The sequence below is a fragment of the Plodia interpunctella genome, chromosome 1, assembly GCF_027563975.2.
Source record: "Plodia interpunctella isolate USDA-ARS_2022_Savannah chromosome 1, ilPloInte3.2, whole genome shotgun sequence".
Taxonomy (NCBI): domain Eukaryota; kingdom Metazoa; phylum Arthropoda; class Insecta; order Lepidoptera; family Pyralidae; genus Plodia; species Plodia interpunctella.
Window position 1 is genome coordinate 3866390 of NC_071294.1, and position 20130 is coordinate 3886519.

The 20130-nt window shown below is 35.3% G+C and overlaps 1 protein-coding gene across 1 annotated transcript; it reads right to left on the reverse strand.

The window, feature by feature from the left end:
• Positions 1 to 1463: 1463 nt before the first annotated feature.
• Positions 1464 to 20117, reverse strand: LOC128683841 (sodium-coupled monocarboxylate transporter 1-like). The gene is made up of 13 exons (XM_053769839.1): positions 19634 to 20117; positions 15973 to 16188; positions 13892 to 14051; positions 12538 to 12603; positions 9519 to 9570; positions 8956 to 9023; positions 8705 to 8859; positions 7928 to 8068; positions 7280 to 7504; positions 6658 to 6839; positions 5144 to 5373; positions 4273 to 4557; positions 1464 to 3635 (listed from the first exon to the last, which is right to left on the reverse strand). Exons 2-13 carry the CDS (start codon positions 16170 to 16172, stop codon positions 3618 to 3620), a joined length of 1782 nt encoding a protein of 593 aa, XP_053625814.1. The 5' UTR covers positions 16173 to 16188; positions 19634 to 20117; the 3' UTR covers positions 1464 to 3617.
• Positions 20118 to 20130: the final 13 nt, after the last annotated feature.

Consider the following 20130-nt stretch of genomic DNA (forward strand, 5'->3'; position numbering starts at 1 on the left):
GTAAGTATAAGTTTATATTTTGTACTCGGCAACCTAAACTCATAAAATTTGGCTGTAACTCAAAAATGGCTCTGTTTTACGTCTATTTAATATCCAGTAATTTGTTACAATTAAACAGTTCCTATGCCAATTCGGTTTACGATCGAGCCTTCATTTTGGGTGCTTTTCCACGCCGCAGACCTTTCAATGGTTTTATTTTATGGGTTCATTGTAAAACATGGAATTGTGAACGACCTTACATTATTTTCTTATCAATAGAAATACGAATTTTTACAACACAATACAATACTTCTATTGTTTTGTTGTTGTAATATTTTTTTTGACAGATTTAGGAAACTTATTGTAAAGTTAAAACATTTTAAATAACACGACCACAGCACGATATCAACTAAAAACAGCTGATAAGAGATAAGTTGTTAAGAGTACAAGTCTTCAAACGACTAAATAAATTTTCATCACCATACTATATAAATCAGTAATCATTTTAAGGGCTCCAATGCCACAGATAAACACAGCAGATGCACATGCCCGCGAGAAAAAAGACATTGAAAGAATTTGGTCTTCTTTATCGAGTCCTCCCACAGAATTAACAATCATAGACGATTTACAAATCAGGAAACTTTCACATGTACGTTATATGAATTATGCAAATATCAAAACGAGTAGGTACAGTCAACCACAAGTCAAAATGTACCCATCGACCTCTATGTCTTAGGAATACGACCTCGGTGGCGCAGTGGTAAAGTTCTTGCCACTGAACCGAGAGGTCCCGGGTTCGATCCCCGGTCGGGTCATGATGGAAAATGATCTTTTTCTGATTGGCCCGGGTCTTGGATGTCTATTTATAAAATATAGTATCGTTGAGTTAGTATCCCATAACACAAGTCTCGAACTTACTTTGGGGCTAGCTCAATCTGTGTGATTTGTCCTAATATATTTATATTTATTTAATAGTGGTGAAATTCATGGAGTTCGAGTAAGTCGTGATGCTGACTGTACCAGAGAATTTTCCGCGCTCCTCCGCATCCCCAAAGACAACTTGCCACGATTCGCGGCACTTTTAATGGCGGTTGGCGCGCGCGGAATGTAAATCACGCGCCGCCGGTTGGCAACACCTATTTGCTTTATTTCAGACGCGTTCTGCAATTTTATACACCCCTAATAACTCACGGAGTTGGAAGACGCGGTTTTGGTACGCTGTAAAATATTTCAAGCTTTATGGTATCATTAATGCCTCTGTTCTAATTTCACCAATCGTAGGTGTAGGTAGGACCATACACGGTTTACCCACCGATTTTTTTTCTTTTCGTAGATCTATATATAGAGAGCCAGAGTTAAGGTACTGTGCCTAAACATACTTACCTGTGCTGTACTGAACAGTGGGCAAAAACAATAATTATACGATATACGACCATGTGGCACCAGGTGGCGCTATGTCCACTAAATTTAAAAAAAAAACATAATGTTGTGTAAATACATTTATTAATAATCTGTATCAACATTGTATAAATTAAGTAGGTAAATGGTAAATATTACATTAATCTTTATTCTGCAAGATAATGTGATCATAATTTATGCTTGTAACGTGAGATATGAATAATAAAATACTGTTCAAAAATTTATCACGAATTAGATATTAATTAAATCATAATTTTGCTAATATATTGTGTATGTACATATACACAATTTACCAGTAGTAAGTACCTAGTATTACCACAGTGAAAAATAGATCAACTTTTGCTAGACTCTTCACGAAATCAGGTACAGATTCTCATTGTAAGTCGTAACATTATTAGGTAAATAGTAAACTATATTTTTTATAAAAAATACATCGTTATAAGTACAACGTTACATTACAAAATAGTGTACAAATGCTGTATACTTGATATTTGTAAAGTATATAATCACTTACCAAATTTTCACCACAGCGATTTCCAAAAATACAATTCTAGACATTAATTATTTTATCTAATATCTACATTGTACGTTCTTATCAGTTTAAGTCACGATTGATTTTGTTTTACTGATTTATATTTTTTATTAACTACCTAAACAAAACCTATTGATTTAATTTTGGAAAAAATCAAAGCAGAAACAAGTTATCTTTGATTTGCCCAGCGCACATTTTTAGTCGGCGAGTATATTTATGAAGAGTTTTAAATAATTGAGGACGCTGTGTCCACTTGGCTGGTAACACTGAATGTGTATGAACCAATCACGACAATTCGATGATAAAAACACATAGTTTCTCTCAAATCCGTTTTTACTCTTTATGGGCAGACTGTATGTTCTTATATGACAATTTTAATATTAAAACAAATTTTGTGTTGACAAACTATCTCCTTTTGTTTAACGACTTTATCAAATAAATTTGACAAAAATAAGCTATAAATTTAAATAAGTAACAATACTGTTCTGTCAATACGCGAACTAAATAAGTAGACATTTTAAAAATAATATTCCTAAAATTATATTAGAATATATTTACTAATGAAATTAACAACGCTAAACTTTTTGACCTGTATTCATATTTTCTGGCCAATGGTCAGGTTCAAACGGAATTAATTATGTCCAACAATAATAACAATGTATAAACTAAAAATATTTAAGCATTTAGCTTCAGTATTTTTAGAATACTGAGTAGATACCTACGGTTAAATAAAATAGATTGGCGACAAGTCGCGATTCTCTCAATAATGTTTACGCTTTATCGTGGGTTTATCACATAATACTATAGGCTAGTATTTTCATTTCGAAGCAAAGTTTTTAGACGTTATTTCGTTCAAAATTTCAATCATTTTCATGCCACTGGTATCGTAATGATAGTTAGGCTTTTGTATCTTCGAATTTTATTATCGATTTCTAAGGCGATAATAGACGCCTATTCTTTTCCTTAATTTTCCTTAATTTATATTCGATAGCTTCCAAAGTAATTGACTAATATATTATTCCTAAATTATTTCACAATATTCCAGCACCTCTTGATTTTTTGCATTGATAAAATGAGTTACTCGAGAATTTTTTTTCTTAATATATCTATATATATATATCATGGTGATGTTTTACATTAAATTTAACAATATTATTAATATAACTACAGCGAGAGACCATAACATCTAAAAATAGGCATAATGCACATTTAGGACCGATGATTTAGACACGACTCGATCAGGGCTGGTATAGATCGAATGTGTATCAATACGCGTTTATTTAATGGCAGGTCTCGAAGACGACAAAAAATCCCGAATACACGTTGCGCAGTAGGTGTGTACCTACCTTGACTGTCCATTAATACCGTGGTCCCATTATTTCTCGTTCTCCGTATTTAAGATACATAAACTTTTTAAAATTATTCAAACATACATTCTTAGCAAAACTCGTTAGAGATTATGACATAAATAAAAATGTATAGGTAATATTTTGGTCCCACCACTCATTTACATTCTTCATAACAATAATAATAATATACCTACTAACCTAAAAATGCCTAGTCTACCACATACAATTTTGCACACCACAATTTATAATCGTGACATTGGTACTTAATTTTGACACTATCAATGTACAGTTTTAACAATTATATATATAAAAAGATTCTCATCCTCTCATTAGCTCTTTTACCCGTTCAATTCAATCTGAAAACAAGTAAAAAAATTTTAAAACACAAAAAACCCGCCTACTTAGTAATCCTTACGTTGAGCTCTTTCCTCATTTGATACCCATATTGTAAGTATTCGAAATGAAAAAAATGTTTTTCACCAAGTTTTTTTCAATGGCGTTGTACAAAGGCTATGTTTATTTTTTTAACGTCAGCTATTTATGAACACTCGGGCAGCTAAGACGAATGTGACGATACCTCAATTATGTAAATCCGTGCAGTTTTGGAGATACGAGGTAAGAAATAATATTACTTCATTATTATATACTTGCTTGCAGTTGGGGGAAGGTGGTAAACTTAGTTTTAAGTAAATTCGTTACGACAAGTTTATAAACTTATGACGATTTAAAAGACGATTATGATTAACGAGAAATTTAAGACACTTTTAAAGAGCTATGATTATATTTCCATTGCCGTTTCGGTATAGCGAAAATAAAAAGGTTGACAGATTCTTGGATCAAACCCATGGATCTAAACCAATGTTATCGTTGTCAATAAGTTTAGGAGAGAAACTTGCAGCTGAAAATGTACATAATACCGGAACAATTGCGGTTCAACCGAAATCGAACTAATGTTATAAATACGATTAGGGGGTAGATGCCAAAACGACCTACCTTGTCGGTCTTGTTACTTGTCTTTGGTACCAGAAGCGGCGACGACGTCACGCGTCTATTTGACATCTCGGACACGGCGCGCCTCACCATCCCCGCATTCTCATGGGCCTTCTCCGGCAGCCACCGCCATATGATCGGCGTGAATAGTTCGGCGTCCAGCTTCGACGGGTCTCTTATGTCGAATAAATAGCCGACGATCGCGCCAACGATCAACGTCGACGCTAAGCCGAGCGGCGCGATCCAGTGGTACGACACCCGGAACAGAGGGAATACTGAAGTAGGGTCCTGAAAGTATATTTTACATTGATAAAAAAAAAGTATTGTATTGGAATAGAAATTATGTACTTATAACATAACACTTATAACGAAAACATCTAGTTTAGATATGATGTAATGAAGCGGTGGTGTGGTATGGAGGTGATAGAAAATGGTCACCGCAGCCTATGGACGCCCGTAACACTAGGGTTTCACGTGCGAGTTGCCAACTTTGTGTCTTAGTGTCTTTTGCCCCAATTACTTTCCTCTCTCACCCTTCAAACCAGAACATAAAAATGCAAGCACTTCTGTTTGCGGTAAATAAATACTATTTGCGCCCCGGGGCTTCGCTCCCCTGAGAATTTAGGGATAAAAATATCCTGCAACCGGGTAGAATATAACCTGGAAATACCTATGTGTAATTCCAGGCTATATTCTACCCATGTACCTTTCATTACAATCGGTCCAGTAGATTTCACATGAAAGAGTAACAAACATACATACATCCTCACAAACATTCACATTTTCAATATTAGTAGGATTTATTTATTTACCGATTGTATTGTCAAATGTATTTTTGAGTGCCATAAACTTTAAATAAACAAAATGAACTTACGAATGAAGAAACACTAATAGGCACGTTACAGGACGAGACAGGCCTTGGGGGGTGGACGAGGCCCGCGGCGGCCGCGGCCTGCGAGCCCAGCGACGTGGTGCCCGCGACCAGGGCCCCGGCGATGCCGCCCGCGATCGCCCCGCGCGGGCCCACCCACCAGCACATCATGCCCAGCGTGAAGATGCCACAGGTGGCGCTAGCGGCAATCGCTGATAACGCTGTAGCTACACCTGATGGAAATTGGATTAAAATATATTTATTAGCTTTATATCTCCAGTTTCGACTGCATAATATTATTCCGGGAGGGTCCGGGGTACCTAGATCATTTTCGACCAAACATCACTCTGGAATATTTTTTGGATGTAAATTTGATTTAGAAGGCCATACGTGGATTACCTAAAGGAACAGTACTTTTTTTTTAAATTTCACATATCGTTCGGAGTACAGAAAAGGACATAGACTACTCAATATCCCGGAAAAAAGAACTATACCCTAAAGCTAGTTTATAAAATAATGAAAATATGCAATACATATAAATTATCTTCTTCTTAAGTTGATATTTTTATAGTTTGGATTCTTATAGTTTGTTTTTGTTTGGATGTTTATAGTTTGGAAACGAAACGAAGCGAAACGAAAACTTGCGAAACGCAAAGTTGTTATTCCGATTTTCTCATTCCTAAAATGATCTTAAGTAAAAAGTTTAAATACGCAAATCTTTTAAACGAACTATCAAGATAACAAGCACATGTGTTTACTTTTGCATAACTCAGCCCAATGATCAAGGAAGGACATTTTTATCATAACGCATATTTTTAAGGACAAAACGCGCGTCATTTTGTTGGTTTAATGTTTCTAAATTTACCAAATAAACAACGCTCAAAGACAAGGTGAATGTCAGGAAGCCATTTTTAGGAGAGTTTCGGATGGATCGCTTAGCTAATATTTTTGATGCTAAATTTGTACCTAACGACCTACAGATATGATATAACATGTATTAAAAACGACATCGATAATTGATTACCATATTGGCCCATATAAATGAAATTAATTTTTGGATATTTAAGTTGATAACAGAAATTCACTCAAATCACAAATGGATACTAACGGTACAGCTAATAGGTAGGTAACAATTGGTATTCCCAAGGAGGACTGACGTTAGGCAGGTTTTTTTGCTTACGCTCACACTGGGCTTCACGGCGTTACAGCTTCGAAAGCGACAGTGAAAAGTTGAGAAAGAGAGTTCTCTCTCATCTCTCCCATAGTGTTGTTTGTATCCATACTAATATTATAAATTCAAAAGTTTGTCTGCCTATCTGTCTGTTCGCTTTCATGGCTAAACCTCTGGACCGATTTTGATGAAATTTGGTATGCTTGTAGTTAAAGAACCGAGTTCAAAAATAGACTTCTTATTTTTTGAAAACCATCTCCTAAATAACTATAATGGATGGCGAAGATTGACGCGAGGGAAGCCGCGGGAATAAGCTCTTTATAAATATTCCCAATAAAAAACTTACCAAGAACCCCGCCAAGCTGAGCTATGACGATGAGCATGAGAACGGACACTATCGCCAGCATGGCAGTGATGACCCGCGCCAGGATACCCTCGATCAACGGCTTCATGTGCACGCGCAGCCAGCCGTGCATGATGTCTTCCACCACCACCAGCGCGCATGCGTTCAGGACTGCTGACAACGAACTGCAATAAAAACGAGGAACATTTTACTTTTGATAATAGTATTTAAATCAAGATCGTAAATCGGATCGAAACCTTAGACGATTCAAAAACAAGAAAAGTCAACGGTTTCAAAATTTTCACATTAATTAGTGGATTTCATGATCTGGTAAAAAGAACTAAGCATAACGACTGATTTTACGATAAAGAATGTCAATCATATGAGTTATTTTATCAGCTATAGGGATCCGTCATAAAATTATCTATAATATCCGGGAGTTATACATGAGATGATAATGATAAAATTTATGTACCTACATCCGCGAATACGAGAATTACAGATACTTCTATCGTAATCTCATTCGATCTGTAAAGGTAGAATTTTTGTGTTGTGTGTATCGATTTTAAATTAAAAAAATATTAAAATTATATTAATTAATAAAGTTTTAAAGATTTTAGTTTACCTCAACCCAGCTCCGAAAACTCCAGCCAGGAAGACTCCGGGTAACCCTGGGAGATGCTTGACCTCCGAGACATAGGTGACAAAAGCCGGCAGCAAGCGGTCGTCAACCAGGGGCGTCCCGGTCTCGTTGCAGCCCCCTTGCACCCAGGTGGCGAACGCTGCCAACCCACTCCAGGAACATAGGGAAATGGCCAAAATCGCCCCGCCAGAGAAGATAGCTAGAGCACTAGAATAAATTAATCTGTTATGAAGGATCCTGACTTAAATCTAATTTGCTTGGTCCATACTTATATTATAAATGTGAAAGTGTGTCTGTTTATTTGTTCGTCTTTCCCGTCAATGCGGAAATTGTGTTGGGAAATTTTTAGTTGTGAAAGTAACTGGAAAGTGACACAGGCTAGTTTTGCTTACAGGCTTCGAATGCGGACAGCAGCTACTTAATCGCAATTTTTCTATATACGAATAAAAAAAGCGAATAGCCAATCAGGTCTACTTTTACCAAAGAGTGACCACTTTTTCATAATGACTTATCGATTTTCAAGAACTTTTGCAAAAAATTTACTTTATATTCATATAATGGAATTAATTTTCAATGCTATTGGCAAACTTTGTACCCTCGGCCTAATTTGTGAAAGCGTTCGTTACTTACCATATGGCCATCCGCTTGGTAGGCAGGGCAATGTACCGCTGCACCATGGTCTGGTTGACAGAGTTGAAACAAGTCCAGTACAGGAAGCCTCCGAACACCGCACCCCAGCCCGTCTGCCGCTCGTATGGAGACAAGTTCCAACTGCCGGACACAAACACACACACATTCAAATTTGCTATCGGCAGGCAAAAAAGAATATTTTACTTTTGAAAAGCGTGAAAATAATTTCACCCATTTTTCCTTATCGTGCGTGATTACCTCGACAAGTCTCTATTTGGATAAGTCTCTACCTGGATAAGTCTCTACCTAGATAAGTTTCTACCTGGACAAGTCTCTACCTGGATAAGTATCTACTTTGACAAGTCTTTATCTGGACAAGTCTCTACCTGGACAAGTCTCTACCTGGACAAGTCTCTACCTGGACAAGTCTCTACCTGGACAAGTCTCTACCTGGACAAGTCTCTACCTGGATAAGTCTCTACTTGGACAAGTCTCTATCTGGACAAGTCTCTATCTGGACAAGTCTCTATCTGGACAAGTCTCTACCAGGACAAGTCTCTACCTGGACAAGTCTATACCTGGACAAGTCTCTAGCTGGACAAGTCTATACCTGGACAAGTCTCTACCTGGACAAGTCTCTACCTGGACAAGTCCCTACCTGGACAAGTCTCTACCTGGACAAATTTCTACTTGGGTAAGTCTCTACCTGGACAAGTTTTAACTTGAACAAGTCAACCTAATCGAAAAAAAAGATCTACTTGGACAAGTGAAACCTACTTGGACAAGTCAAAGCGGTCGTTGTCGCGGACGATTTCAATGACGGTGCTCACCCCACCCACCGCGAGGGTGCCGGCCACAGCCACCAGCACCACACCAAGGAACATGATGCCGGTCTGCACAGAGTCTGTCCACACTACTGCGCGGAGACCACCCTGTTGACAAAAGAAAGAAGTTGGGGCACAATTCCACATAATGACTACTATCCTCAGCCGATGAAGAATACGATTTTGAAGAAGAAGTCTACTCACCAAGGCAGTGTAAAGACCGCATATTATAACCATAATGCATCCAATGAAGTAGACATTGTAACCAGTCACTGAAACGAAATGTCAGACAAATAATTAAAATAAAACTCAAGGTTCAACACGGAAACAAGAAATACTTAAATAGAATTATAATATACAGTAAATGCAAAAATTCTACTGAGGTATTTCAAATTGAATTTCTTCTTTGAAAGATAGTTGACAAGAAAACGGCAGCAAAGATTATATGTTCTTACCTCTTAGGATATCGATATATAGGAACCTAGTTCAGGTAGTTAGTACATTGAGAAGAGAGAGAACTTGCATTGTTATGTGACGTATAATTTTCATGTAATAATATTTTACGTCTTCCAAAAACAACACCTAATACGCAACTTATACCTAATCAATAAAGGGTTATTTCTATTGCAATAAATAAAACGAAAAAATGTTTTACGTACGAAAATAAAGCTAATCTAAACGTGGCCTTCGAGCTTGTCTCTGTCTACCCCGTAAGGGGCAAAGACGTGTTACTGTATACATATAAACATTTTAATGTGCACACTTACATTGATTGAATGCCAAAGCGGGGACATAAATCACCATCGGCAAGAATAAAACCTGAAACACAATTGGCAATTTAGAATCAGGAATTAAAATTTTCGCATGCTTGTACTTCAAATAAAAATGTATGTGCAAATATCTATCCAGTATTAAGGGACCGGACGTAGTTCGATAATTGTTAAAAATATGCAATATTATGCATATAAATTAACTCATATTTCTTAAAATTTAGTTTTCAGCCTATACACCTGGGTTGATTTATTAGAGCTTAACCGTTATGGGAGAGAAGATTTTCTTGCGGATGTCGTCATAAGGTTTTGGTAAGTCCAAAATCGCCCAAACATAAATTGTCTTTTGGTATATCTTGAGATTATTAAAGTAATTTTTCAACGAATGATTCTATATTTGCGAGGTGCAAAAAAATGTAGTCTGGTTGCTTATTGAAACATTTTCAAAATGGTCACTCAAAGTATATTGTCTATGGCAGATTTTTTACGCGCATTTAAACTCGTGTTCAAATGCTAGTAAATAATAAAATTGTAAGGTTACTTCAATCATCAACAATAGAGTGTAACTAATGTAATAAAGTTACAGACACTTGCACGTGCTAAGGGGGGCTGCACACCAATAAATATTCATTAAGAATAGTCAAATCGATATTCCGATATTTCATACAAAAAAGCACCCCCTTACGGATGAAATTTTCAAGAAATATTTTTATGACCAACTTGAAATTTAGAGAGGTTCTATATTGTAACTAACGTAACGTTAAAGAGTAAAGTTATGGAAAGACTACATTTCAAGTCTCATCGTTCAGCGCTATCGTCAATTATTTTAAAAATATCCTTTTTAAATCTCTTACATCTGGCCAAAGGCCTACCGTTTTTCATTGAGTGGTCCAATTTAAATATGGCGTGTGTACCCATTACAATTCGCCAAGATGCGATCAACCTAAAGATTCAATTGACGATTAACATTATACAAAGACGTCGCGGAGCGGTCAGAGTCCGCTGCTATCATTGCTCGACCTTGGCCACTAATCAAAATTAAACGATGTTTTTTTTTCATTAATAATATCTTTACACAATGCCAATTCTTTTATAAGAAACGTCTGTATTTTATTCATATTCCAATTTTTTATTTAAAATTATATAAAAAAATAAACCTAACGCCGGTTATATACAATCGGCAAACAGTTCGGCAAAATTTGGCGATGGACTTACATGGCTGGTTTTTTCTTACGGTAAATAAATGATCTCATACAAACTACGCAATGTTCGTATATTCGCTTGGCAACAGTCTGAGTTCGGCAATAGTGTGTAGCAGTCATAATGATTATTTGATATTACACAAGAACAAAGTTCACGAGTTAAGACTAAACAAAATAAAACTTCGATAAAAATCTGCGACCTAATCGCGATACGTTACCTTGACAACAAATTTCATCAGAGTTAATATTACTTAGTGACATGTTTGTTTATAATTTTCTGAGATCAGATAATTAAGCGAACATATTATTTTTACACACAGGTTATAAAGGAAGAGTCCTTTCAGATCAAATAGCTAGTTATTATACTTATGTATAAGTCGTTTCATAATATAACTATAGCTTACTAAGTGTTACGTGCGTAAGTCACAATTATTTACATTTCATGAATTAAATGATTAACATTAAGAACGTGTTTTAAAATAAAAGTAGTATTATTATAATTAGATTATACTAATTAGCCATAGACAATGGATCGACGTTGCAGTGTTACAAAATAAAGTAAGGTAAAAAATGAGTTACGTAAAGTACTACATAGTAATATATTATAGTGGACTCTTCGAAATTTACCTTTCGCTGATTTCGCGGATGTTTTTTAAAATAAATCGACCTATTCGCGGCGTCTATGAACGATTTCGTCGTCATTTCTCGTCATTATTTTAATAATAGATGCATAGTAAATAAGTATTTAATTTTCTAAATATAATTACAATAATGTATGTAACAAAATCGCCCTCCACGTAACTGATTTTGATGCAGTTTTCACTATTATTTAGACAGTTTTTTCCTGAAGGTTTATAGACACATACGAGTATACCTATGACCGCGTGCGAAGCCAGTCCAGGTCGCTAGCATTTGTATAATACGTGCCAGGTGCCTACACCCCGTTTTTAGGTACTAATATGGTAAACAATCGTGACAATGGCGCTATTTACCAACGCGGTTAAAAAATCTTAATATTAATCGCAGCATCAAAGGTATGTCGTTTTCCGTTTATATATTTAATCAAAGACGCGATACACACCATATACATGTACAAGAATGACTATTGTAGATGCAGACAATTGATGTTGTTGACGGTTTCGCTGACCAAAGTCCAGCGACCTCCTAATATGAATTGCTGATTTCAATAAAATATCTAAGTACTGATGCATGATGTTTGTTGTTTGACGTAATTGACAAACCTTGCCCTAAAACCTGCGCTACATTTGCATGTTTAACCCTTTAACCTATACCGGAAAAATATTGTATATATATATACATTAGGACCATGTTAGGACTAATACAGTTATTCCCAAAAAGATGTCATAAATGTATATAGGTGGAATCGATTTGAATACAGTTTTTTGTTCAGCCCACGACCGGCGGCGACGATTTCTTCGTCTTTCTTGCTATTCCAAGTTTTACTTTGTTGTAAAGATTACAGTTATCATTATTAAATTTATTTAACAACCGCAAATGTCGTTTGAGCGTAGACAAATATCACATCGTGCGTAAAACAAATAACGCTTTTTTATTAAGATAATTATATAAAACTTTTTACTATTATAGTATGTGTATTAATGATCGAAATCATTACGTTTTCCTTGTGATTTAGAATATATTTATTTATATACTTACCTATCGGTATAGTTACTTCGCGATACGTTGCTAAGAACCCGAGATATTGACAAAAATAATTTACGAGCGGACACATGTAATAAACGCGGGCGAAGCCGCGGCCAAAAGCTAGTAGTTAATAAACAAAAAATTCTTACCTCGTCTAATAAGAAGAGAATTGAAGCAACGGCTCGCACATGCCGATTGAATCGTAATTCTAGATACTGTAAAAAAAAAAAACAAAAAAAAGACATTTATTATATTTGTTTCATTGTTCATTGTATTTATTTTATATAGGTACTTCCCCTCTCATTTCATATTATGTTAGGTACTCAGATGAGTACCTATAGTACCCATAGTACCCATTCAGTTTGTACTGATTGTGTTGTGTTTAAAACACATACTAAAGATTTAGTATGTGTTTTAAACACCAGATAATTATACCAGATATAAACTGAATTATAAGTAATGTGCTTTCCTGTGTCAAGCTGAATTTGAATGAACACGATAAATCAACGTTTATAACATATATCTTCGAACCTTCGAACTCTTTATTTAAAGAAATACAAATGAAGTCCATCTCAAGCTCAGGACGTCATTATTTTCCGCAATCTTACTCCATCCAACGACCTTCATGTCACTTTATATATTACAGCGATAAAAAATTAATGCAAATATTTGAAACCCGTCGTGATTAATTTCAGATGTTTTATTGTGTTATTATTATCCTAACAACAAATAAGCAAAAGGTTTGTCACTTGCATTGAGTCAGACAAAGAGTTTAAATATTTATTTATTATATTTGACATACAGGTAAATCAGTTTTTCGTAAATTATTATCAAAATAAGGCAAAAACAAATCGCAATATGATTTGATAAACATAATATTTATCTTTTCGATGTCAAATCAATCTCGCAAGGACTTTGGACTCACGCAGACAACATTTCAGCCTCTTCACTCAATGATCATTTTATCTAAATACGCAGACTGTATTGCCAGCCCATACGTGTCGAAAATCATTGGAAATTCGGATCTATTACCGTCGCATACAGGTGAATGCAGGGTAACTAGTACAGTAGTTGACTAGCTGACCATGAGTCGATGAAATTTATATGGTAGAGAGAACAAGTTTGTTATTTGTTCAGTTAATTATTGCTTTATTGGAAGCTCATAATAAAATCGTAGTATACAATTGCAAAGGTTGATAAAAATGCCCGTTTACTGTTAAAATTTTGCGAATAATATAAAACCTGCCTGCAGTGAAATTGTAATTTCACTGTGAATTTGCACTGCGAATTTATGAAGATTTTGAGTTGAGTTTCAATTTAAAAAAGCACAATATACATAAAATATATCAGAAAATAAGAGTCGTTGTGTGGTTAATTTTCCGACAAGGAAGTCAAAAATATGTCTGAGAATGGAATCACAACCTGACATTAATAATGTTGTTTTTGTTTTTTTTTTTCAATTAAAATTAAATTGAAAGAAATTATGGTTATACTTATCCTTACCTCGTACGATGACGACAGCTTGAGCAGACAGAAGACTGGTAGATAGACTATAGCAACTACCATGCAACTAGAAGCCACTCCGACTACCACCAACCAGTACTGGGTTCCGTAGTTGTAGATCTCGGCTGGGGTGCCCAGAATCGTCACTCCAGACACGTAACTGTTCATAAATTTTGAGGTTAGAAGCTTTACGACTACATCTCATTAAGCAGACTAGAATACTATTGGACTAGATGTCAGTTGAACTATAATCGCAAATTGGCTTAATCGAAATTGGACGCGGTCTCAGTTGGTCTACTTATCGTTATATTATGCAGTCAGGTAGATATTTCTCCGACATATAAATGCCAATGTGGCATGTGTTTCCGCCCCAGAATTGGACCACTCCCGTGGATGTCGTACGAGGGATTAACATTTTTGCAGACGGAATTCACTCAATCCTGTATACGAAATAGACCGCTCGTGGTGTGTCTACGCATTACCATATTAGTCTTGCATTACTAAATCCTTAAAACCCTGACATTAATAAAGGCACTTCTCATTAAATCTCATTTCAAAGGAAAAACAAGTAAGTAGATCAAAATGCGTTCTTCCATTTGGGAATCGTGATGCCACAGACATACAGTCAATCTTAGAACACGTCTTGTATCGGAGATTCAAAAATGGTTGTTGACTAGAATTGTAGAGAGCATTACTTACGCAATTAAACATTAATAAAGTTATCCGGAAAGCAATTATAAATGTGCCAGCTGGGCTTTTTCCGCATACCTAGGTCATGAAAATATTGAAGCAAATTGCTGAATTTATATAATACTAGCGGCAAACGGCAATAAAATATTTATTAATTTTTAAGGTAGTATACAAACCTAATCACTATCTGTTTGGTGAAAATAGCATGAAAATCCGTGCAGTTTTTGAGTTTATCGCGTACAGACAGACAGACGCGGCAGAGGACTTTGATTTATAAGATATTAACAATTTATAAGCTTTAATCCTGAATGTCATAATAAATAATGGGCAAAATTAGCCACTTTTTAGGTACCTGAAGGCCGGAGAGGTGGAGGCATACCAAGGAGTAGAAGGCGGGATGACCTCAACAATTTTTGGAAAGAATGGCCATACTTAGTTTTGGACCCAGGAACGGGTGGAAGATTAAGGGGGAGACCTTTGCCCAGGAGTGGGACATGTCATCAGAAGATTTAAAACATCCTGAATATCAACATAATCACGTTTTATGCTAATCTATGAGTAAATACTTCTATGAATTGACATTTGAATAGGCATTTTAAAAATTGTATCTAAATCCCAACACGCTAAAAATTAAAACGTTACACTTAGTGTTTTGTTTTATTTAAACGTCATTAAGCCATAAAGCAGATTAAATTAGTTTACGAGATATGGTTACAATAATACAATAAACTACGTTACACTTACAATATTTACAAACGGTCTACATAAGATAATAAGATACCTATTTGTTAAGGTAGGATATGGGAAAGTTCACAATATTCTTCTTATTATGAGTCGTATTTAAATAATGATATAACGTCCATGAGAATGAAAAGCCGATAAAACTTTTACCTCAATTTGCACTTTCTTTACCTTATAGTTATAGGTAAAATTTTGATTCTAAAGAGCAGACTGGTCAGAATTAGTACTGCATAGAAAAAAGTAAAAAATTCTAGTAACAGAGACCAAGATCCTCTTTGAAGCTGAGCCAGCGAAGTAAGTAAAAATTTAATTTGTAAATATTGTAGATAAGGAATATAATTTAATAATCACACGAGAAGATGTCATAGTGTAAGAAATTTTCCCCATAGATTTAGAAAGGACCCTGCGCATTTTCCCCTATTTTTGTTTCGACAGCACTGATATGTGTATGTCGTAATAAGTTTTATAAATTTAAAAAAATCTCTTTTTGTTATTGCTAGCAGGCCCGATACTTTAACATTCGATCCAGATTACTAAGATAATTTTGAGAATTATTTTACTAACATTTAATTGATTATGTCCGAAATAAATAAATATTTATTTTTTATTGTACAATTCCCACGTGGACTAAATTAAAAATCATGACTCACCTAGCGATCAGGGAGAGAGCGACTGGAAAGGTAGACATGGACTTGCCGCCGAGAAGGTAGTCCCTGATGTCCACCACTCTCTTCTTGGTGGAGCTAGTGTAGCTGTACCAGAGGCCGCCAGCGCACGACGCTATGCACATGGTCAAGAAGACCACGTAATCGGCCAACCCGAAGCCACCCTCCGTCATAGTAAACCCCATCTTGCTGTTAGAAAAGCTGAAAAAAAAAACAAACGTAAAAACTTCGTCAAGGTTATCAATTATTCAGAGTTTGTTCAGGTCAAATTGCAATTCAAAATTGTTTATTCGACTTATGATGATATACATCACATCTAGGCGTCAAAAAAGTACTTCATTCTAAGTCTACTGCTGTCTTCCAAAGCGCAGGTGAATAAGAATAAGATATTTAAAAATATATATATGAAAAATATTTATATAAATCATAATCTCACAATTTAATCACTAGGTGATTAATAATTTTGAATGACGAAAAAAATGTTAATTCACAAGGAGCAACATTGATAAAAGAACAAAAATCATGCATATAGCCACCGTTAAGTATTTAGGTACCTAAATACATAAGGTGGTCGACTCATTGCAAGCTTAGGGTATGTTGCACCGTTAACATAACGATGTATAAACGTCGTCGTAAAAATCAACGTCGAATTTGACAGTGCAACACACCCTTAATCTTTATGTATGATTTCAACAGAAGAAGGAAGGGCAATTTTCACAAAAATGTTTTGCTAGAAGTGGTCACACGTTGCATAACTAACAATCTACTAACATATTTTTTTAAAACCTGTTTTATCTAACATAATATGCAATAAAAAAGAAATTAATAAAAGTCGCTGATAAACTATGAACACATCTAACAGTAACCTTCTCAAGGTTAAAGTTGTAGGGAAACCTGAATATGTACCTATATACCTATGTATGGTCGCAGGTGATATTTAGAAGTCAAATTCATATATAGCTAAATTCATATATAGTCAAATTCACATATAGGATTAGAAGCGGTGGTGGTGTAATTGTTAAGACGCCCGCCTGTGGATCGAAAGGTCCCAGGTTCGAATCCTACTCGTGCCACATGAGTTTGTATACCAATCTTACTGATGTATAGTAGTTTTCATCGACCACCACTTGCTTCCGGTGAAGGAAAACATCGTGAGGAAACCTGCACACTGGTTGATTCTTATTAACTTGTGTGTGAAATGGAGAAGGCACTGGCATACCACTCCATTAATAATGCCAAGAAAGTTGTTGTGTGTGTTTCATTCCACGTAATAACCACGACCCTCAGCCATGAGGAATACGACTATGAAGAAGAACAAGATAGACTCACGTCCTCGTCGCGAAAACCGCGAGATCCTAGTGTTGATGTTTTCACAAGTATGCAATTGCGCGAGTCTACCTTTATCTGGTGCTCAAATGTTTAGCCTTATTATTGACGTGGTTATAGACGCAAAAAAGTCTGGCTTAACCACATTATCCTTACATATTATAAAACAAATTCCTCTGGCGCATCTGTCTGTCTGTTCTACAAAAACTACTGCACGGATTTTCATGCGGTTTTCACCAATAGATAGTGTGATTCCTGAAGAAGGTTTAGATGTATGATTTATTACGTTGTTACTCGAGGGAACCGGGACGGGCGCTAATAATAATTTGGATAGGTATAATTGAACTTTCGACCAATCACTTGCAGTACAAAAAAGTGTGACGTCATATCCACTCAAAATAAATCTGATGGAATATTTTCGTTGACCCCGATAATTCCGACGCTCATTAGAAAAACATCTCAATTTTAGACCAGTCTCTCATACTCCATTTATTATGCATAATATGCATATAAAGTGGATCGTGTTTTATTTATTTCGTATCACAAAATCGCCACTAGAGTAACTAAATAGTCAGCAGTGCTGTTTTATCTTCCATTTGTTATAACTTCGTTATAACTGTTACACTCTTACTACACTCTTACTACACTCATTCTACACTCATACTACACTCTTACTACACTCTTACTACACTCTTACTATACTCTTACTACACTCTTACTACACTATTACTACACTCTTATTGTTACACTGTTAGCTTTGCATGGAAATAATTGTTTTAAAGAAATGGCAACTCTTACGCAAAAATTGTCCTCTAACGGTAATTGAGTTGTTCTTCAAAAGCCTTTTATTTCCGAGATAGTTCATAAATAAGTGGCATGTGGTTCTGCCCTAAAATAGGACCACTCTACAAGCTCACGTCATCATCATTTAAATTTAAAGTCATACAAATGATTTAAATACAGAAATATATAAATAAATACTATACTGCTGCAATATATATAGGCAAAGGCATTTAGACGCAGCTATTGTACATTTTAGTACAACATTTTATATAATCTCTGCCTATACAATATCCATAAAGCCCAACGAACATAAGTAGAAGCACAAAGTAGGTTTGCATTTTTTGGTCAGCTTCCAACAATGTTTGCGCCATATATTTGTTATGTCAATTTAAATTACTTTGTAAGCTATCCTATATACTAGTCATGTCATGCCCTATAACTTCACCCCCGTCGTTATTAAGAGAAAGTTTATTATTATTATTATATTAAAACGTAATAATAATAAAAGTAGATCCCAAGTATAACGCGATTCAATATAAAAATGTACTGAAATGTAATATACCTATCTAAAGTAGTATTTTAATAATGAAACTAGTATTAAGTAGCCAATAATGCAATCAATTTTGAAAGCCTTACAGTAATGGGATTTGTAATCGCGTTCTTAACGTTTAGACCACTATTAATTTTCAATTACTGACTGCTATAAAGTCAATGTTTTATAGCTCTATTATAAGTAATTTAATTGCTTAGGTATCTAAGAGAAATATAGTTCGATAAATCATTGTAAATACGAACAATATTTTAGTTTCAATTTTTGAACCAAAATAGTTAGATGTTGTTGCTCTGGGAGGACCTCTATGTCGTTTTTGACGGGAAAGTTTGCACACACACACATATAAATGACGAAGGTACCTACTCTACAAAGGTATGATGCCCTGCTTAAGAACATATTTGACAAAATATGTCTTCTTAAAAATGTTCAATTTGTAGTCGACACAGCGCCGCATCCATTCCTTTTGCACATTCTTTATATTATTTTACTTTTTTATTTCGTCAGTGAGTTTATAGAGTCAATTAAATATATGGTCATATAATGAGGAATTTATAGTGAGGTATTTTGCTGTGCCTAAATTTTATTCGTCTAACGTATCGAAATATTTTATCAGCGCACACGGTGAAATCGAAGTTTATAGTGTAGCGATTTTGTAATGTTGATACAAATTCTACTATTTAACTCCGGTCACAAATTCATAATTTGTACTAAGTAAGTGTTTAAACTATGTTCTCATATGCTATCACTATGCTATTAAAATGATTAAGCAAAATGATCTAAGTAAAGCGAACTTCGTGTTTTAGTACAAACACTATTGGGCTAACAAATGTTTGTACGGCGGAGCCAAAATTGACAACGTATGCAATGAAAATTAATGTTATAAACTAATAAAACAAACATGTTTAGCAGCAATGAGTTAAAAAAAAAGAAGCTCCAAGCGCAGGTAACAAAGAAGGTAAACAAAACAAAGTTGTTATTATTTACCTTTTTCACGATTATATCTGCCAATTAACTTAGCGGAAGGTGTCGTCGAATTGCAAACATACTATGGTGAGTTGCCAATCATACAAGGGCACATACAGGTGTCCGTAAGAGCAGCGTCATCGGCTCGTCACTCCTCGTACACATACTACTTAAGTACTTTCACCGCAAAAACTGAGGTGCTCGCTCTAGCAAAACATACACGAACGTTTTTTTAAATTATCTAAAAAGTTCACAAACAACTTAAAACTCCCGCGGAAACACACATGTCAATGTCATAACACTGGAATAGTCCTCCAAATACTCAGAAACAGTTTTTATATTTCTCTGGAAATAACACCCGCGATTTTATATCGACCATATAATATTTTATAAAAATCACACGACGATCAGCGTCGGCATTAACCTACTTAAACAAGGCAGAATTCTGAATGAAATTATGCCACAAAAAATTTATTCACACAATCAAAGTGACGTGCACTTTGGCAGCTATCAGTCGC

Excerpts from the sequence above, each read along its gene's own strand:
- LOC128683841 (XM_053769839.1), bottom strand. The coding sequence starts at position 16,172 with ATGGGGTTTACTATGACGGAGGGTGGCTTCGGGTTGGCCGATTACGTG. Across the intron at positions 8,860-8,955 it reads GCGGTCTTTACACTGCCTTG|GGTGGTCTCCGCGCAGTAGT; the intron begins GTGAGTAGACTT and ends TTTTGTCAACAG. Across the intron at positions 6,840-7,279 it reads GTTTTCGGAGCTGGGTTGAG|TTCGTTGTCAGCAGTCCTGA; the intron begins GTAAACTAAAAT and ends TTTTTATTGCAG.